General features: G+C 37.3%; 1 protein-coding gene across 4 annotated transcripts in view; it reads right to left on the reverse strand.

Annotated features, from left to right (window-relative positions):
- Window positions 1–474: 474 nt before the first annotated feature.
- Window positions 475–22,676, reverse strand: part of csnk1g1 (casein kinase 1, gamma 1) — a 66,567-nt gene continuing 44,365 nt past the window's right edge. The window contains exons 11-14 of one of the 4 annotated variants that reach the window (XM_067454199.1): window positions 18,649–18,759; window positions 14,438–14,544; window positions 7,507–7,530; window positions 475–5,446 (exon numbers count right to left, since the gene is read on the reverse strand). In XM_067454199.1, the coding sequence (XP_067310300.1) occupies window positions 5,392–5,446; window positions 7,507–7,530; window positions 14,438–14,544; window positions 18,649–18,759 (297 nt within the window). In that variant the 3' untranslated portion in view covers window positions 475–5,391. The remainder of the gene's footprint in view (window positions 5,447–7,506; window positions 7,531–14,437; window positions 14,545–18,648; window positions 18,760–22,676) is intronic. The other 3 variants (XM_067454361.1, XM_067454279.1, XM_067454413.1) reach the window with 3 other exon arrangements.

Below are 22,676 nucleotides of genomic sequence, written 5' to 3' on the forward strand. Positions count from 1 at the left end.
AAGAAAACCATTATTTATCTTGTAATATTTCACAATATTACATTTTGTTCTGATTTTTTGAGCCTTAATGAGGATATAAAACTTCTTTAAATAACTTTAAAATAGTAAAGCTCCCAAAAATTGACCGGTACTGTATATATACTTTTTTTTATAAGCCAGCATGCCTTCACTTTTGTACCTTTGTGTTAAAATGGTGCATTTATTTTGCAATATTGGCTGCAATAGTTCATATGCAGTGTCTAAGATGGAATATTAATTACTAGAAATATCACAAAATGGCCGTGCTGTCCTCATACTATAACCCCCTAGCCAAAGCATTACAGAACAAATGACAAACTATTCCTAGAATTGATGCCGAGGCAGTACTCATATGCAGTATATTGATGTGTAGCTGTAGCTCTTATGAATGTTAATAAACTGTACTCTAATAAACTTGAAACAAAAAATTTCTCTAAAAATGACAGACACACTCACTCAGATGTTAAGAGACATTTTCTTTTATTTTACATAAAAAAGGGTGCAAACTTGAGTTTCCCTTTAAGAGTGGAGGGAATAAAAATTTAATTTGAAAGGTTATGTTTGGAACTTTATACGACTCCTCGGGAAAATAGGCATTTTAAATAAGATTAAGATTAAGGCCTTAATCTTTCTGCAACTTAAAAAACAAAATATATTTAGAGAGAAAGAGAGTGGAGAAAACAAAACGGGTCCATCACAGTTGAAGCCCTTGAAGAAAGCAAAAATCATTGAAGTACATTTAAGTAACATTCATATTTTCAACACAATAAATTCATAATACAATGAAATTTAAAGTATCTCTGTAAGTATGACCAGAACAAGAGGATGACTCTTGCAGTACTGTACAATTAAGTTTTTTAATGTTTTGAAGTACAGAAAACATCCTTACTGAAAGAAACACTACAAAAAAAAAAAAAAAAATATGAAAAAGAGAGAGAATTCAAATATTGCAGTGCTTTCCTACCAGACTCCTGTAATATAATCATTCCAAGGTCATTAAAAAAACGAGTGGTCCTTAATAAAAAAACTGAATTCCCACATGAACTAAAATCTGGAGATAGGAATGATTATATTTTTCAGAGCGAGAGAAAGCTACGACTGTAGCAGACACAATGGGAGGGCATTACAGTACAGAGCGGCGAGACAGCGCGGTGGACGTTCATCTGCTCAACTCAAGCGCACAGACGGGTCAGACTTGCAGTAGCATGTTTAAGGCGTTACGCAGCCACAGAATAACAGTGTATCAACTTCATGCCCACAATGTTCTTCAGTGCCCCATTTAGACAAGTAGTTTCCATTGCTTTCGGAATCAAAAGCCATGCACATAAAATCTGCATTAAATCTCCCCAACTTTAGGAGAATATCTCGATTTACCTCTAAAATTCCTCTCCCTCGTGCCGTTCCAAACCCACAAGATCTTCATTCATCTTCAGAACACAAATGAAGATATTTCTGATGGGATCCGAGCGCTCTCTGCCCCGTCCATAGTATTATAATTAACACTTTCAAGGCCCAGAAAGGTGTTAAAGCATTGCTAAAATATTCCATGTGACAACAGTGGATCAAAAGTAATGTTATGAAGTGACGGGAATACGTTTGTGCTCAAAAACATGCAAAAATAATGACTTTATTCAACAATTTATGCTCTTCCGCCATGTTGTAAACACGGGCCAACGCTTTCAGGTTCTACACCAGAATGCCGGCTTATTGGCCGCCGCCGTTCATGTGATCACCACGACGTGCGTGTGATGCTGACGCATGAGCTGGCCAATATCGAGTAATAAATATCTAATAAATAGTCTCGTCACTTCATAACATTAAGGTTGAATCACTGGAGTCACATGGACTATTTTAAAGATGACTTTTCTGATTGGAAGCTCGTTTCTGCCACAGAAAAAAACGGTTTTAAAGACAAGTGCGACTTTTAATCTCACAATTGTGAGTTATAAATCAGAATTACAAGATATAAAGTCAGAATTACAAGTTATAGTCAGAATTGTGTGATATAAAGTCAGAATTGTGTGATATAAAGTCAGAATTGTGTGATATAAAGAGAAAAAGCTGCATAGTAACTTTATAACTTGCAATTCTAAGTATTTTTCTCAGAATTGTGTTATAGACTTACAATTGCGAGTTATAAAGTCCACATCTGAGAGAAAAAAAAAAACACTTTTCTCAGAATTGCATGTTTATATCTCACAATTGTGAGTCATAAAGTCAGAATTAAGATGATAAATTGCAATTCTGGGGGAAAAAGTCGCAATTTCGATTATATCCAATTCTGACTTTATAACTCACAATTGTGACTTTATATCACAGTCAGAATTTTGAAACGTAAATGCGATAATTTTTTTTAAATTTTTTTTAAATTTCACAATTCAGATTTGTGAGATATAAAGGTCCCAATTCCCTATTTTCGTTTTTGATTCTGTGGTGGAAACGGGCTTCCATATTTCTGGGCCTTGAAAGTGAAAGTTGATGTTTACAGACGGTCAGAAACCTCTTAGATTTCATCAGAAATATCTTCATTTGTGTTCTGAAGATGACCGAAGTTCTTACGGGTTTGAAATCGACATGAGGGTGAGGATTTAATGACAGAATTGACATTTTTGGGTGAACTATCACTTTAAAGTGACCAGAACCGTGATACAAAAGCAAAGAAAATGATTGAAACACAAACACCTCTCCGAATGCTTGACTTTCATAGAATAACTGTATATTTAGACCTCAGATGGACATAGAATGCCATTAGGATACCATCTTTATTAAAATCAAAAAGTACATATCTTTAAAAAAAAAGAAAAAAAGAAGGGAAAATTAAAGATGAAAGATGGCTTGAAATCACCATCACCTTGCAGTTGACAAGAGAGCCAGTAGTCATCATTATGATCGCATTAACCATGATTCCAGTACTGAGGAATAAGCTCTCGCCATCCCTCAAACCCCTTCAAAAAGCATATTTCAGTGTCTAATGTAGTGTCTTTTTCAGCCAGCAGATGGCGCTTTAAATCACCGTCTGCTCATAATCCCGAAAGCACAGTAGGACTAGCATCCTCATCCATAAATCCAACAATTTCACATTCCGCTTATATCCACAAAACAATTCAGAGTGGCTCCGTAACAAGCCAAGGCCTTTGGACATTGATTAAGGGGTTAAAATCCTGCAAAAAAAAAAAAAAAAAAACGAAACATACTTCTTCGAGCCAGACGCACCTGGCGATAGCAAGCAGTGCACATCCAGAAATACTACATCGTCTTCCAACTCTAGCGAGGCACGTAATACATAGAGAAGAACGTTAAATAAAAAGTCGCGCCCCGACGCAAGTGCGAGAAGCGGATTTCCAAGAGTATCATTCAAGTACTTTTCACAGAATAATTTAGACCCAAAGTGACTCGCATCACAGTGGACGAGCATAAGAATAAACCTGTTAAATAACCATCACATCGGAAAGTTTCATACGCTTCAGTCCCTAATAACTCGAAATGGCGTAGTCGAACGCAAACCGTGGAAATCGTTCCAGAAGGTGAACGGGTCAGTGAGAGCTCAGCAAGTTACTATTTACACGAATGAGTCGAGAGGTGGAAACATGCGAATGAAGAAACTGTGGCCATCTGCGCATCTATTTGGTCCGACTCGCTCATCTATCCATCCATCCATTGTTTTCGTGGGAACATTCAAAGCACGCCATCCATCCGTAGACTCTCAAAGGTTCCCCGTTTACCCCCGTCCCGTATGAAAGATGAGTTCAGAGGTCAGTAGGATGCAGTAAACAAGGGCGCAGCGAAACTCTAGTGCAGTCACACACTCCCCCTATGGCTTCTCTCGCAACTTTTGTACGGTGATCAAACGAAAAAATAAAATAGTTATATAATTTATCTTACATTAATTCACATTTACTATACATTAGAAAGATTGCGAAATAAAAACACGGATTTAATGCTGTGAATAGGTGAACGTGACCCCCCCCCCCACACACACACACACACACACACACACACACAAATAAAATAAAAAAACATGAGCAAGGCAACATCACGACTGAGATTAGCGATTTCCCGAAGTAAATTAAAAAAGACGACGACGACAGAACTACAGTAATCATTTCACATATAACCCAATTTAATTCCTGCGCTCGGGAAAGGACCGCCTCATCCATGCAAGAGGTCAAGGGCTGCCCCGTCTCAGAACCGTGTATATTTTACAACAACGGGTCGACGTTTTCTGCCACATAATCCCAACGGGTGACTCGACTCCCCGAAAGAGAACGAGACGCACGTTTCAGGTCAGAATGAAGGCATGGGAGGAATTTCACCACGAACAGAGTTAAGGCATACAATCGAGATGTTTCGCTCACTACCGTAAAGTCTACGCCTATTAAAACAAGCGGCCATATGAACACGTCGAGGCGTTTCTTTGCGACCCACAAACCACTCTGGCACATGGTTATTCTCGTCCTGAACAATTAGCAGTTTTTTCAGGCATAAAAAACATCGATCGGGAGCCGTTCGTGGGAATAATAAGTGACTACATGGACAGAAAGATACAAAAAGCGCAGAAGGAAAGTCTTACTGGCCACCTCAGCCAATAGAAAAGCAGCCAGCTGTACGTCAAAGTGACACGATATCGTAGTAAGAGGAGAAGAAAGCAGCATGATTGGCTGGTGGGTTGAAGTGGGAGGAGTGCTTTAGAACAAGCAGCTTAAATACTAGTCAGTGGAACGACGGGCACCACTGGAAACGGCTGCACAAGTTCACGTGTAAAGGCCGGCTAGCGTCGTTACGACGGTTAATTGTTTTGCGCGTCACTCCGATAGATACGACGAAGAAATCTGCTAGTCATATTCTAAGGCTTCGACCACTTCCCTGGCAGCGTGAGAACCAACAATCAGCCACCGAATACACAAACGGACATTTAAAGAGGGTTAAGTGAAAACCAAACAGAAGCCACCGTCTCGTCTCGGGAGGAAAACGTCTGCGGTTCGAGCTCCGGCGCAGCCGAATTTGTCTCTCGCACCCGGAGGAAGAGGACACATTCGGAGGCTTCCTCCCGCGCCGAGGACGAGGAGAACGCGAAAGAAGCAAAACAGCAAATGAAGTGCAGTGCTGTTCCAGTGCTTTGAGATCCTTAGCTTTGTGTGGAGATCCTAGAGAGACAGTCCGAGGACGAGGCCTCTCGCTGCCTAAATCAAGACGTGGAAGAAACGAAAACAAAACATAGACAATCCCCGCAGAGACAACGCGTATGCCTCTTGGTTTTCACACATCGCTCCCCTATTCGTATGGAGGGCTCGGCTGTTGTCGTCTTGTGAAATTTCTTTATTTGAACGCTCTAAAAACAACCAAAGGAACGGACTGCGCAGAGAGGCCTGAGGCTCATTTGTGCCGAGGCGTGTTCTTCTTCCTCTTCCTCTTGAAGAAACAGCAGCACCTGCGAATGAAGAACAGGGATACGTCAGACGATTGGCCAATTCTTAATAACGAAGCATCTGCCGTCAGTATGTAGCTGCCTTAGACATCAAGCAGATATGTGGGTTATGCTACATATTGCCAGCGCTGCTGCATTAGTATATTCGTACCAACCTAAATGCTGCATACGTAACTAAAAAAAGGAAACTTATAAGACATTTACTGTTCGTTAAAAGCAACAGAATGTTAAACAGCAACAACACGACAGAATGGGTCAGGAGAAACAAGGCACATGCAGTGGAAGAGAACAGCTCCAGACTGACACATTGAAAAGTGAGAGACTTCACTAAACACGTTTCTGAAGGACGCAGGCGGGAAGCGTTTGGGTTCACCGCGGTTATTAATGACGAGTCCAACTGAACGTACAGTGCCCTGCAAACACATGCAGATCCTTAAACAAGTCTGCCTTTGCACCAGGTACTACAGTGACGATGCATTCACTGTAATAGTTTAGTCATAAGGCATGAGCTATTTATTATTGACATAACTGTTGACAAAGTTTTACAAAGTTCTCACAAACAGCTAACAGTTAATTTATTTAGAGGTTTATTAAAAAATAGGGATACTTAAACTTGCCTGGTAGATTAAGACCTTATGGTCATATTAATTTAAAACAAATATTTAATTAAACAAAATAAAGATATATATTTCATAAAATAGAAAATAAAATAAATTTAATATAAACAAATAAGCTGAAGTCATATGAAACATTGTTAAGATAATTTCAGGATGCCAAGGACTTTTTGTTGATATGAAATTTAGTTTTGGAAAAAATATTTACTATATATATATATATATATATATATATATATATATATATATATATATATATATATATATATATATATATATATATATATATATATATATATATATATATATATATAAAATTTAGGGCTGGTAAATTAGCACAAAAAAAAGACTTAATTATGAACATAAATTATATAAATAAAATAATAATAATAAAGGATGCCAATAACTTTTTGTTGATATAAAATAAAACCAATTTACAATTAAATATAAATAATAATAATAATAATAATAATAATAATAATAATAATAATAATAATAATAATAAAGTCATCTGAAATACTGTTTAGATAATTTCAGGATGCCAAGGACTTTGTTGATATGAAATGTAGTTTTGAAAAAATATTTACAATAAAATATAATAAAATTGAAGCGACATGCCATCAATAACCCTCAATTGTGTCAATCAGATCAAAGAAATTACACTGTTTAATGTCATAAAATACTCAGCAAAAATATAATATTTGCCATCGTAGGGTTCGTAAATTAATAAAATAAAAAGTTGTGAATATTTAAAGAGAATTAAGTAAAATAATATAAATAAAATAATTTAATAAACACTTTATTTTAAGGTGTCCATATTACAGTGTAATTATACCTTTAATGGACAAGTAATATTTAATTAACAACATGTACTTACTTTAGGGTTAGGTTTAGGGTAATAATTATGCATAATTTATAGTTATTACTGCAGTAATTACATGTAACAAGGACACTGTAACAAAGTGTTACCAATTAATATGCAACAATTTTGGAAAGAATAATGTGAAGCAACATGCTGCCACTAAACCTGGAAGAACTGGCTGTGCAATATCGCAAAAATGAATAAAAATAAATAAATAATCAGAATTAATTTAACTAATCAGATATTTCATAATGCTGTGATTTAGTCAAGGATCTGCATACTTCTGTAAGGCACTGAATATGTGCGTTAAAGTAGAGACCTCCTCGCCGTATCATTGGGTTTCTTTAAGTAAGCTGAAGTTGGGCTGTTAAAGACTTCTCATCGTACCGCCAATCAACTTTAGGGTATTTCAGCCTCTCAAATCAGACTTTATGAGTGGACAGACCTCCCTCTTTCGGTCTCAAACTCTCAGAAATGTTAGCCTACAACTGTGTTAGTAGATCTTGGTGTAAGCGCGATCTCTATGGCCACAGTCTAGGCTGGTCCACTCCCCTTGGGTTTGATGTGGACTGGAGAGAGGGACTCACCACAGGTTGAGCATTTTCACGCAGCTACAGAAGAGTGTGAAAAGAGAAAAGACAGAGATTATTACACAGAGGTGAGACGATGAGACAAACCTAATGCCGGCGACAAAAGACCAACAGGAAGACAGAAACAGAAAGAGAGAGAAAGACAGACTCAGGGGATAATGTATATCTAGAACATCTACTCAATTCAAGCTCGCTTTTTCAACTAATATCATAACAGGCATTTTCAGTATCCATGTTTGTTTAATTACAAAACAGATGGTCAACAGACAAAACGAAGAATGGGAGAAAAAGGGGAAGAGAAGGAACAGAAGGGGATTTGAGAGATGAAGTGTCCTCAACTCACCAGCCCACTAGTGAATGTGTAAAAATGAAGCCAAGAGCCTAAAACTCCAGCCGTGGTATAAAAATCAATATAGGTCACTGCCTTGTGTGGTGTATGTATAGTTCATATATAATCTATATTTATATAGTAAGCTGTAGGTTTGAAATGTCTCCCCAAGCATAGCAACAAGAAACCCAGGTCACTTTTAAATATACACAAATCACTTTTTATATTTTAGCATAATTAAAACATTTAGTAAACCAGATGATGAGCCAAAACATTATAGTCACAGGTAAATATCGTTGATCTTCTCTTACCAAGGCCACATATAAAAGGTCCCATTCTTTACGATTCCATCTTTCAAACTTTAGTTAGTGTGTAATGTTGCTGTTAGAGCATAAATAATACCTGTAAAATTATAAAGCTCAAAGTTCAATGCCAAGCGAGATATTTTAATTAACAGAAGTTCCCTTTCAAAGCCTACAGCGAGCGGCCGGTTTGGACTACAGCCCTGCACTTCCTGCTGTAATGACGCAACTAAAACCGTCTGTTGACGAACCCTCCGCCCACAAGAACACGCAAATTCGGGGGCGTTGTCCTTTTGCTCTCGCAGGTCGAGAATAGGAAGCGTTGTTTTTGTAGAGTGCGTTTGTCGCCATGCCATTGAAACGCTGTTATTTTCATCCCGGAGTCAAATCACCTTTGTTTGGCCTTCCCACGGACGCTGTACGAGATCAATGGCTACAGTTTATGGTTAACTCGGTTCTGGAAAATTATAATCACAATTTAAAACTATGTGCAGCACATTTTGTTGAGGACTGCTTCCTCAATCTCTATCAGTTTAATGCCGGATTCGCAGAAAGATTATTCTTAAAAGACGACGCAGTTCCCTCTTTGTCTGGAGAAGGCTTCGTTTATGGACCACAACCGGTAAGTGTATTTTATTATTTAAGTCGGTCCGTTTAACAGTTTATGTAACTCAGGACACAAAGTGCAACGCTGTTTAGCTTTGTTAACTAACGTTAGATGGTAATTGAAACTAATCCGAAAAACTCAGCATATAAAAGTGTAGTAATTCATTCAGACACCATCGCTTGTTGGTGTTTGTAATGATCAGTTTAAACTACTGAATAGACAGCTTACCAATCTGAAACATCCAGCAAAAGTCTTTCCTGAGCAGGTTGTAATCGATCCTCTTTGATATTCTCCGGGTCTGATTCCGGCTCAAATTGATAGGCAATATAGACATTTTTGCAATAACATTGAGCGCGCGTATCTACCCTAAGAGGCGGGACCTTTCCGTGCAACGTGCACTAAGCTGCTGTCCAATCACAGCGCTGGAAGCGCTGGCCTAATCAGAACTCGTTACGTGTTTCTGAAGGGGGGACTTCATAGAACAAGGAAATCATCAGGCCGTTTTTAGGACAGAGGAAACAGCGGTATACAGATAAGTAAATTGTGTGAAAAATACTGTGTTTTTTTACACGCGAAACATGAACTCATGTTATATTGCACACTGTAAACATAATCAAAGCTTCGGAAACACACGAGGAGCGGGACCTTTAAGGCCTGGGTAAATTAGATGGAAACCTAACAATCAGTTCTCGTAATAAACAAGATATGGGCAGGAATGAAGATCTGAGTGACTTTGACCCATTTGCCTTGCCATAACAATTTGGCCCAGAGTATCTTTGAAAAAGCAAGGCTTACGTGTCACTCCCGGCCAGCAGTGGGGTAAGTTTACCAACAGTGTCCAAGGAGGGACAAACACAAACCAGCAACGGTGTTGGACAGCCCAGGCTCATTGATGCACGAGAGCAATGATGGTCCGAGCCAACAGGAGGTCTTCTGGTGCACAAGTCACAAATTTTAATGATGGTTATGGGAGGAATGTGTGAGCATCTCACTCTGCTGTGTATGAGGCTGTGCAGACCAACCAGAGTGCCTATGATGACCCCCGTCTACAATGGGCACATGAGCGTCTGAACTGGTCGAATAAGGTCGCTGGGTCTGATGAGTGCTGTTTTCTTTACAACACGTGATGCATACATTTGACACGTACCACCAACCTAAACAGTGTTGCAGACCAAGTCCACCCCTTCATGACATGTCCCTGCCACACTGCACATATTGACTACGTTTACAAGTGCACCAATAATGTGATTATTTCTAATAAGTGTATGGTCTTAATCGCAGTAAGTTGTTTATATGACATGAGCAGAACTCTTCACTCCAGTATACATGCAATTTGCATTACTTAGATTATTCGCTAATAAGTAGAGTTATACCACACTCATGCTGCGTTCCAGGCAGGTTTTTCAGCCCGTAAGTTACGACTTCAAACCACGACTCACGAGATTGTTGCGTACCAGGCAAAGTCACGTTATACTGTCTGAGCGCAAGGAATTGTGGGAGCGAGATGTAGACAAAGCCAAGTACGGGGCTTATGCTCATTTACAATCATTTCTATCGCCAAAGGTGCTTACTCCATGCTTATTTGAGGAAAGCAGTGGTGAAAAAAACAGCGCATAAGGCAAGAGAAGCTGTTATACCCGTTTTTTGTATATTTGGAAATGTATTTGGTATTAATTAATTCTTGTACTCAATGGACTGTAAACTAGCTAATGCTAGAAAAGCTGATAATGCATAACATTTGCTGAAAAAAAACATTAGAGCAATACCTTATTTTAATAAATGATTTGGTTTTTAATGTATGACTTCCATAAACAGTGCATCCGTAAGGGGCTGCCATTGTTGTCTCGCGGGCTATGTGACGTCAGAACTCGTACATGGGAGTACATCGATCTAGTACGAGTTCACAAGTACATTCATAAGTTTCAAACGCTTCAGTCCCTAATAACTCAAAATACCGTTATTGTTCATAAGTTCTAGTATGAGATGGGAAGTCACGGGTTTGATGGCCATTCCAGTGCACTTTCACAGGTAGAAAGTTGGCCAAAAAAAAGGATTACGGTTTGCCTGGAACCTGAACTTGTGCATCAGATCAAGCTCAAGCCGATAGTACAATATGCATGTTACCAGTCATTATTTTCATCTACTTGAATGAAACTCAAAAAATATATTTATGGATACACTAGATATTATTTGGCGCCGTGATAAACATCTTGATGAAGATACGGAGCAGGATTAAGGTGTTCACATGCCCAATTACAATCGGCGTAAACCACATAGTTTAACATGATTATGAGCTTGGTTTGATCAATGTATCGCGCTTACATGAGGTAAAGTTCACAATATTGCCAAAATCCCCTTATATTCACATTATGAAGGTGCATGTAAACGCTCTGATTGATCAGGAATGGTTTGAGGAACATTATAAAAAGTTCAAGGTGTGGCCCTGGCCTCCTAATTCCCCAGATCTCAGTCCAATTTCTGGGACAAACAAATTCGATCCATGGTGACTCCACCTCCTAACCTTCATGACTTGAAGGATCTGCTGCTGACATCTTGGTGCCAGAGATATCTCAATGGGTCAGTGCTGGTTTGGCAGAACGAGAAGGACCAACAGCATTTTAGGTATGTGCTCATAATATTTTAGCTCATCGGTGTGTGTTAATTATAATTAAATAGGCAAAATATTAATATTTCTGATTTTATGACCTGGACATTCACCCATTAATGCTGCATTCAACAGGTTCTGACAGTTTTACAGCCTCAAACGCAGCACCTCTAATCAGAATCATAAACCAAAGCTATCAGTTTATCACAGCATTTTACATTTGCCACTCAGTAATGATAATCTATGCAGAGATTAGATGCAATGGTAGACTAACACCCAATGGTAACACTCTACACTGCGGTTTAATTATTTTTTAAGAATTACTACTCTAAAAGTTAGTTGTATGGTGTAACAAACTTAAGATATCAAAAAAACAACAACATCGGTCTCATTTCCTCCTCTACTTCTGTGCTAAACAATGCATGACCAGATATCCAAATACTTTTAGCCATAAGCCAAGAATGTGAAGCCCCCGTTCTAGTCATCTGACAACTGTGCTTGACGATTCTCCTTTTTAGATGAACTTTCCATTGAATGTAATGTTGTAGAGGCAAAAGCTTTGTTTCAAGTGGCAGTGTTGCACCATCACAGACTCCATCTTTCAGTAATGATATGTGACACTGATAAAGCAGGTTGCTATATTCAAGAAAACAAGGAAATGCAGAAGAGAAAGACATCAGAGAGATCTCTAGAAGAAAGAGCTCCGGTGAACATTAATACTGCGTGATAACCATGACGACCTTGTGTGTTTGCGCCAGCATCAATAAATCAAAGACAGACGGCTTTCTAAGATATCAAAGAACTACAAGAGTAAGTGTTTAAAATGATCAGACAGGACGTTTTATATGAAAGAAAATCAAATGCACATCAGGCGCTGTAGAAGAAAAGGAAAAAGAGTCTAATCGAATTCAAACAGGCAAACTAACTGGCCATACCCATTATGGCAATGTCTCGCTTACAGAAATGCACAGACACGTTTCTAAGAGTCTAGAAAAGCGATGTTAAAAATATACACTACCAGTCAATAGTTTGAAATAATTACTTGCTTTTTTTAAATTTTATACAAATCTTTTCTGCTCACCAAGGCTACATAAAAATAAAAAAATCTAATATAGTATGCAATTTAAAAGTAACCGTTTTCTATTTTAAAAAGTTGTCAAAGGTAATTTATATCCTGTGATCAAAGCTGCAATTTCAGTTTCATTACTCCAGTCAGTGTCACATCCTTCAGAAATCTTTCTAATTCAGTTTTCACGGCACACCATTATAGGAACGCCCACCTGGAGGGCAAAACAAGGCTCTCCTCCATTGCCCGCCAGTCATTTTTTACCAGGTTTGTAGTCAGTATTAATGCAGTAAGACAGTGACATTAAAATACCAAATTTAATATACACCTTATTGATGTTGCATACGTTGTACAGGAAAGCAGATGAACACAGAATATTAGTGCAACACATGGTTTCACGTTAGGTGTTTTCCCCAACAAAACCCATTATGAAGAAAATATAATGGCTCAACTACTCGCCTGAACATAGTATGCATCATCAAAAAGGTGTAAACTGAATTTGATCTTTTAATATCACTGTACATTAAGGCACTTTAAGGGTTGGTTGCACTAAGGATTCTTTAGCCTGGCGTCGATTGATCCCGATCAGCCATTTAATTTTAATTTTAACTGTCCTTCTACATAGTTAATCTGTTTAAAATGAAGTAGTGCAACACTACTCGACTTAAGATAAAACCCAGATCAACAAAACCTTGAGTTAGCCATAAACTTACTTTAATCTACATTCGTGCAACTCACCCTATAGTGTTTTTCATGTTAAGCATTTTAAAAACGTCCTGCTGTTTTTAACGATTGAAATACTGCAGCAGGTGCTGTATATGATCATAAGTGCCCAAAACGTGCATCTTGTTCACATATTTTAGTTTTTAAGATGGAAAATTGACAGGCTTGTGCTGCAGTTCAATGGCTGTCTTGGGCTCTGCGACAGTCACGTGCTCAAAAAACAAATCCGTCTTTGCTGCTTATATTCAGACACACTGTACTCAAAAGTTTAAGAAATAATAATTATAATAATAATACTACTAATAAATTAAGTTATTTTTCAGCAGGAATGCATTACATTTATAAAAAATGAAAGTAAAGACATTTGATTTGTTATAAATATGCTGTTCTTTTAACTTAATATTCAAAGAATCATGCTAAAAATGTATTGTGGTTTACACAAAAAATATTGGTGCTAATAATTGAGCATATTAGAACTTTCTAATCAATAATTGTATCCCTTAAAACTCATCTTTGATCACCAAAATGACAACAACAAAAATTCCCCTGTGAAATGTTTATATTCATGCCATAAAATAGCTTGATCTATGAATATGCAAATGAGCCCACCTACACTCACTCACATCTACAAGTCGATGTACCAGAATGGTAATGTGTTTTATGAATTGTTCTCCACAACATGGGACATATTACAGTAATTAATATGATTAGCCTTTTGCTTGACTAAATAATCAAACAGCTGATAACGTGTTGCTAATGTCACACAAACCATGTTCCCGTTCAACGCTTTGACATCAGAATGTCAGTGGAAAAAGGCATATAGTTCATCATAACATTGTAATATCCATCATATACATAATTCACCTGCTATATTGCTAAACTAACCTAATTGTTCATATCAAACAGTAAAATATACCGAGATAACCCGGCTTCTCTTGATAATCGCCTGATTCAGAGAATAGTTAATGACATGCTAAAGCCCGCCCACACACTGATTTTCACCACAGGGGTGTTTTAATTATTTTCGATCAAATAAAAGCAGCCTTGATGAGCACAAGAGACTTTTTTCGAAAACATTTTGACCGGTAGCGTATGCTACACATTTAATTCAAACCCGAAAAGTACCAATTAAAAAGAAAGAGATGGATGATTTTACCCAATATAATGTTGTATCACACCTTCGTTACCCAGAGCATTACAGGGATCAGATGGGAACATGGACCAGTGAGGGCAAGGGTGAGATCAAGTGCTAAAGGACAGTGTGTGTCTAAACCTGTGAGAAGCCATGTGCACATACTTGGCCTCATCCACCACCTCCACCTCTGCCTGCGCTGTGATTGGTGCGTTCGAGTGGGCCGCCAGCGGGTCATCAGCGTTCAGTTCACCATTAGTTGAGCTCACCACCTGAGGTGTTAGAAAAGAAAGATCCAATTACAAGTGTGGCCTCATTATAATGCAGCTATTTAATGACAGTTCAGACTGTGTGTGTATCTGAGCAAGTAACTACTCGAACACAGTAATGAGGGAAATCATTTACTTCTTCACTAGAACTGATCAAATATTCCTGGTTAAATACATAAATAGATATGACAATAGATTATAAGATATAATCTATTGATTATAAGATATATAGATAGAAATGTAGATAAGATGTAAATAGATATATGCATTTACAAAGGAAAAAATATAAAGAGGTGTTCATAGTAATGCTGTGCATCAAGTAATATATACTAAAGCAGCGCTACTCAAGATTGTGAATCTGTGCATTTGTTGCAGTTTCAGATGCATTGGGTGGTACATTAATAGGTATTATAGTACAATACTAATATATGAATATACTAACTATTAATAGTACAAAATAGGGTGCATTAGTGCCTTCCTACATTTTCAGCAGTGTTGGTTCCAGAAGCATCTTTTCCATTCATTTCTTCCATTGGGATTTTTTTAATTTTTAAGTCTTTGTTAAAGCATTATTAGCCATGAACCAAGTTAAAGAGCTACAATGTGAATCTACAAACTTTGATTAAAAGCAAAATATTTGAAAATCAGACAAAAATACGAGAATGTGTAAGACGTGAAGCACTGTAAATGACGATCAAAATAACAATGATGCAGAAATATAAATCAACTAACACTTTAGTTTAGGGTCCAATTCTCACTATTAACTAGTTGCTTATCATCATATATATTACTAGGATATTGGCTGTTTTTAAGACCATATAAAGCACATATTAATGCCATATTCTACATGATCTTATTGTACATCCCTTAATCCTAAACCTAACTACCGTACTAACTATTAATAAGCAGTAATTAAGAGTTTATTGAGGAAAATGTCATAGACAATAGTTAGTTAATAGTGAGAATTTGACCCTAAACTAAATGTGACCCAAAATTTTGATTTTATCCATATATTTTAATATATGATATATGTAAGGGATAATGTACACCCAGCCGGTTGTTATCGCAGAATAAACCCCAACAGAGTGATCAGGACCCCGACGCGAAGCGGAGGTAATCCCGCTTATCACACGGCTACTAGTCTCAAACAAATTAGACACAAAATATTGTCTTGAGGTTAAATATTTTATTAGCTCCTGCGCAAAGCTGCCGCAAAGAAAAACAGTTCCAACCTGCTTTAAGCCTTTATCTGTTGCTGCTAAATGTTGAAAATGAATGCTGAAAGGGTTAGTTCACCCAAAAATTAAACCAAGCCTATGATTTACTCACCCAGTCTTCCATTGTAACCCATGGCTGTTAACGCCACAAGATGGCGCCAGCGTTAAGCACAGAAGTAGTACCGGTCAAGATAACTCGTATTACCCGGAGGAGCGGTTGTTATTTGGGAATAATATACTGCTGGAATGCGCGACTGACCAATCAGAATCAAGTATTTCACAGAGCCGTGTAATAAATTCAATTAATATATATTAAGTCAATTTTAAAATATGCATGCAAATGCTTAAGTATTTAGAAAGCAACTCAATTGCATCATTTGCAGTGCTTCATGGGGGAACTCTGATTTTGTGGAATTTTTGTATAGCATCATGGGTAATGTAGTTATTCACCATGAATTCCACTTTTAAACGTGATTGTTATAAAAAATAAAGTTGAAATAATGTGGGCTAACGGCTTGATCAGCTGCGTGTCCAGAAAACATAAAAGAGAGAAAAATATATTTGGTAGGCCTAAAACTAAAACTGCACTATTAATTGGAATCGAACCGCAATCGTGATTTGGGTTGTGTGATTATGAAAGCGCAAAGTCTGTGATTTTAATAAAATAAATATACACCCAGTGTGTTAGTGAAGAGCAGCTCCGTGATCAGGAGTAAACGCTGCTCCGTCTGAAAGACTGCGAGTTTGAGTCGCTAATAACGTGCTTTTGAAAAAGCAACATGCATAAAACATATAGTAATGCGAAGCGTTCATAAACCTGTTGTCCAACAAAAAACAACGTTTAATAACACGTCGAGTGTTTGTGAGCTGATGTGGCTTTTTAGCACAGAACGAGGCAGACGATGCATTATTCTATACAGTGATAAAGTCTGTGAAGAACTCAAATACACCATCTCTTAGTGCAGTCGTGTTTGTCGTCTTCATGTTTAATCAAAGCATTTCCAACTTTTTATTCAGCCTACAGTGATAGCTTCACAGGGATTTCCTGAAAAATATTACTTTCTGATTCTGATTATATTATATTACTTTACTCTAAATTTATATGACAACCCATGTTTTTCTTCAATGTAAATTAGTTTTTTTTTTTCACACAGCGGATGCATATTTCATATTAAAGACATAGACTTAGACATAGAAATTGATATCACAAATAAAAAGTGGATTTTTTAAATAATAAGAATAATTTTACAATAAATCATTAGACCTTTCTAATGATTTTAAGTCATAGCTGTCTACATATTAACAGGTAACCCAGCTGTTTTTTTTGTAAAATAAGTTCTGTAAAATATAAATATTACTATTATGTATATTGTTAAATTTATTCTTAAATACTCTATTTTTTGCGTACTGTAATTATATTGTAATACTATAAATGTTATTGTAATCGTAAAATTTCTTATTTTGTTAAATATTTTTCATTATTAAAATATTTTTAATAGTAATCAAAATTACTATTATTATTAGTCATAATATATATAAACAAAATGTTATATACACTTTTTATTTAAAACATTTTTTTGTGCAAATTTAACCCCAAATCACGCAGCCCTAAATTTGTTATACAACTTCACAAAAATGTATTTAAAAAAATTTTTGTTTCATGATTTCAATTAAGAGGACATGCTTTTTGCTTACTAAAATTTAATTGAACCATTAAAATGGAGTCCAAAAAATGTAAACGGAATTTGGGGCTTCTTACGGCTTTCTTACGGTTTTTACGGCTTTCAGAGGAAACTATTAAATGGTTACAAGTTATCCTTAAAAAATAATTTCCCTATGGAGAAAATGAATGGAGTTGAGTTTTTACTTCAGGACCCGACTGTTGTGACACACTATGTAGATACTTGGCGATACTACTTCCTAATAATAGCTGTACCAAAACAACACAACATATTTCCCTGGTAAGTCACATCTTATGCTGCGTTTCATTCAATTCAGGAAGTTGGAATGTACATCCTGCCTCGTGCAAAAGTGACAGAACCAGAAAACGGCACATTTGCAAACTCCTACTTAGAGAATTCCAATAGAATGCCACTTGACAACGTTCTTCCAACTTGACAATGGAATGTTATGCGTTCGGAATTCAGATGAAACTTTGAATGAAACGCAGCATTTTTACAAGAGTAGCTAAAGAGGGGAACCCATAGAGGAAGTGCTGTACACTGTAAAAATAAAAAATCAGGTCTCCAATTGAAAATGTTCTAGTGACTGATCACATCTAAATTTTTCAGTTGGCTAAACTGAGTTTCTGTGAATTAAAGGAAGTGTATGTAAGATTGTGGCAAAAATCCCCTCACTATCCCCCCTCCCCCTCCCCCTGACTCAAGGTTACCAGATAGGCTGCAGGATCCAGCAGAACACTTGTAGCTGCAGCTGTGCTAACTAGAGCAGATCTGGCAACCCGGATGCAGAAACACTACTGCGTTCTTGATTGGTCGATAGGTGGAGGGCGGAGCTTAAGGCCAAAACACAACATGTCAACATCAACATCAATTTAGGGCTGCAACAACAACTTTAAAATGACAATATCCTGGCCGGACTACTGTTGTCAGTGATATAACTATTTAACATGTCTAGTAACATATCAGGGCCATTTTATGATTCATTGAAATATATTTCGTACATACAGTTCCTTTAAATTGCATCAATTCACTGAATATTTGGCCAACTGAAAAATGTAGATGGGATCAGTCACTAGAAAATGTTCATTTGGAGACATGATTTTTTTTTTTACAGTGTAGTCAGGTGTGAGAGCGGGTGGGGCGCTGCTGCAGATGGCCAGAAATGAGCGCGCACAGGAGGAGGAGTGGAGCGAGGGATGAAGCTGTACCTGCACTGAGCCCCCGTGCCTGTCCGACGCCAGGTGAGAGGTCAGGTAGGAGGAGTTTGTCTGGCGGTTGGGCTGCACCTCCCATGCTCCTCTGCGGTCGGAGATGGCCGTCTGCGCGGATGGAGGAGGTGCGGGCGGAGGCGCGGGACAGGGGGGAGGTGTGGTGAGTGAGCGAGAGCAGGCGGGCGGAGTGAGGCCAGGTGGCATGCAGCACAATGAAGGAAAGGAAATCGACAAAGAAACAAAAAAAAAAAGAGCCAGTCAAAGCCAGGAAACGGCATTAGTGACTGTGGACACAATCGTCCAATCAAACCAAGAAGCAAACACCATGAAATAAACACAAGACATTAAAGGGTTAGTTTACCCAAAAATAACATTTATGTCATTTATCACTCCCGTCATAAGACCTCCGCTCATCTTCACACACGGTTGAAGATATTTTATATTTAGTCAGAGAGCGTATGCAAACTATTCTGTCCATGTCCAGAAAGGGAATAAAAACATCATCAAAGTAGTCCATATGAGACATCAGTGGGTTAATTAGAGTCTCTTGAAGCATCGGAAATACAATTTGGTCCAAAAATAACAAAAACTACGACTTTATTCAGCATTGAATCTTTATTTGAGGATTGAAAACGAACGTGGAAGAGAAGACAATCTGTTATGAATCAGCGGATTGATTCATGATTCGGCTCGCCAATGTCACGTGATTTCAGCACTTTGACACGCGATCCGAATCATGAATCAATACGCTGCTTCATAACCGTTTAAATCTTTATTTGAGTTATTGAAAACAAATGCAGAAGAGAAGGCAATGCTGAATAAAGTCGTAGTTTTTGTTATTTTCGGACCAAAATGTATTTTGGATGCTCCAAGAGATTCTAATTAACCCACTGATGTCTCATATGGACTACTTTGATGATGTTTTTATTCCCTTTCTGGACATGGACAGTACAGTGTGCATACACTTGCATACGCTCTCGGACTAAATATAAAATATCTTAAACTAAGATGAACGGAGGTCTTACGGGTGTGGAACGACATTAAGGCAAGTCATTAATTACATAAATTAAATTTTTGGGTGAACTAACCCTTTAAAACAGAAGAAACTGAAGAGAAAACTTTCTCCAAGCTGCTGAATGCCGAGTGGACACCGCGTGTAGCAAATCAGGCATCCAACACGGAGATCAGATAGGAATATCTGACAGCATGAATTTAATACTTAAGACAACTATCTACAGCTGCACATTACGTTAAATTCAAACGGATGGCTCGTTCTGCCATTTAACTAGACAACAACACATTGACAGAGAGCTCAGACATGAAACACAAGGACAAACAACAATCCAAAAATCAGTTTCTGAAATTGCGATGTGCTTTGTGTTGAGAGTGATAATGTTCACTTCATTTCTTTTGCATTTTGGTGGAAGGGTCGAAATTAATTTATTTTTGGGTTACATCCAGTTTAATTGGAGATAAGTTAGAGTTATAAAAAATAAATAGTGAAATGGAAATATCCAGATTTTTATTGGGCACTGGATGATGGACATGGAACTTGAAAAATGTTAAAAATTAATAAGATTTAAATGATATATTAATCAACAGTCCAACTGGAACACTGGTTCTGGACACATGACCAAAAGCGTAGTGTACACCAGGGCTTAAAAGGCACAATATGTAAGATTTGAGGATTAAAATTAGGGCTGTGCGATATGGACAAAATGTTTTATCAATATTTATCACAATCTATCAATATTGCGATTTCAATTTTAAATCACAGTTATATAACTATTTCCTTTTTGGAAGCTGGGTTTATTGCCCATATTTGCGGGCACAATATCTTTGCCGTTGGTTGTTTCTTTATGCCTTTTCATATGTTGTGCAGTTCCCAAATGCCTGTACATTTTTGCATACATGGTTTGGAAGAATCTTTTTCGCGTCTGCACGCCGTTTTATGTGATGCTCACAGTGCAAATTGTTTAACTTTTTAAAAAAAATGATTCTTTAGACCAGTGTCTCGCGTTTCAAGCGCAAAAATGCGTCCTGTGTGAATGGCCCTGCTCCGTATTGCCACAGCAAAAGTTTGACAGGTCTTGCAAATGACCTGGATCTGACACATCTCTCCTTTTTTGGTCCTCATCCAAAACTCTGTTCTGCTCGTGCTAGATTAAATGTGCGCTGCATTCAGATTGCACAATACAGTTCATGTCACATCTACTGCGCACTTAATTTAACTTGAAATGTAAATGTAATATACAAAAGCTCAGCCAAAATAGAAAAACAGCTGATGATAGCTGTACAAGGCGGGTTTTTTCCTCATCTTCACAAATATATCTAATAGCAGAGCACATTTATCTGTTGCTGAAACATCATCGACTTCATGGAGAAAGCGGTGCATGGTTGCTTAGCAACAGCAGACACCGCGGGACAGCCGGCGGTTTCAAATTTTATAACGATTAATCACTCAGCCCTAATTAAAATATCCAAAAACCACTTGAACAGTGTTTTATATTTTGTTAACTTGTGTGCTTACATTATCCCAAATGTTTCTAATGTTTAAATCCAGCAATTTTAACCAGTGTAACAGTCCGTGGCCTATCAATGGCGTCATATCCGCGTTAACCTCGATTACCCTCGTAGAAACCATGGAAAGACGCTTTAATATATTATGTTTATCAGACAGATGAGCAACTGTTTGGATACTTTTATCGGCAGAAAACGAAACATTGTTATATAGCTCAACACGGTTGGTCTTATTGTGGGGACCACGAGTAACAAGTTTGTACCAAATGGCTAACAGCATAATCAGAAAACGCTTTCTTTGGGGTAAAAGTAATACAGAATTTTCTCCACCATACAATATACTTTTAAACTAATTGCATGCTATTCAGTCATCCACTATTACTATGACATTAATAAATGTATTTTAATATGATTTTTTTGACAAAGTAAAACAGTGCTGTGTTACCCCACAATTTGAATTCATAACAAAGTGACCTTTATGAGCAGTAATTGAGCACTTACGGCTGTTTTATTAGAATAAAATAAAATATAAATGTCAAACGCAACTATAACAAAATTCAAGTTCAGAGAAGGAGGCGGCGAGCTTTTTAAATAACTTTAATCGTACAATATGCATAAACCACAAACGAAAGGTACGACTGCGGCATAAGCATAAAAACAGCCGAAAAAAAAGTTTCCCAGACTCTCAGCGCGCCCTGCTTTATACCACAGTAACTTTAGTAAAGCTTGAATACATTAGCTCATCCATGAACATGAGTCCCGTCGGACTGTGGAGGTGAAGATTACAACTCCCATCAAGCTACGCCTTTGTTATTGTCTTGAATAAGCAACCGCTAGTGGCAAAACTTACATACTGTGCCTTTAAGGAAGCTGCTTTAACTTTTCCAATAGTTTAATTGCAGAAAATATGTTTGTGTGTTATTGTCATTGAGGGAGAAACATGTGCTTTGCTTTGTTTAAAAATCATATAAATTCATGAGGTGGCCTTTATGAGAGGGGCCTTTTAACCCACACTTGGGGGGGGGGGGGGGGGGGTAAAAGGCTCATTAGCATGGGGTAAAACACACTAAGTATTGATAAAAATACTTCAGCTAAAAGTAATGTTTTGCATAATATTCACGTTAATACTTGTTCAAAACACTCACTTCAGCAAAATTTGATGAAATGAAAGAAATGGAAGTTTCTGAAAGATTTGAGGGAGATGCCATAATCATTTAAAATGGCTTTACAACCATAAATATTATAATTATGGTTTCATTATAAATAAGGTGATAACCTCTGTCTCAAAATATACATGTTAATTTTATTGATTCTCATTGAATATATACTATAATTAGTGCTGTTAAAATTAGCATGTTAATAAATGTGATAACTTTTTTCAGTTTAATGCATTAAAAATATTTAACGCAGCATTTTTAATTTTACACCATGTCTTAAAGTCACAGCGGCCACTAATGATGTCTGTCAATAATGTTCATCAGAGAACGAAGGGAACAGAGAAAGCT

This window comes from Pseudorasbora parva, chromosome 1 (assembly GCF_024679245.1).
Source record: "Pseudorasbora parva isolate DD20220531a chromosome 1, ASM2467924v1, whole genome shotgun sequence".
NCBI classification, from domain to species: domain Eukaryota; kingdom Metazoa; phylum Chordata; class Actinopteri; order Cypriniformes; family Gobionidae; genus Pseudorasbora; species Pseudorasbora parva.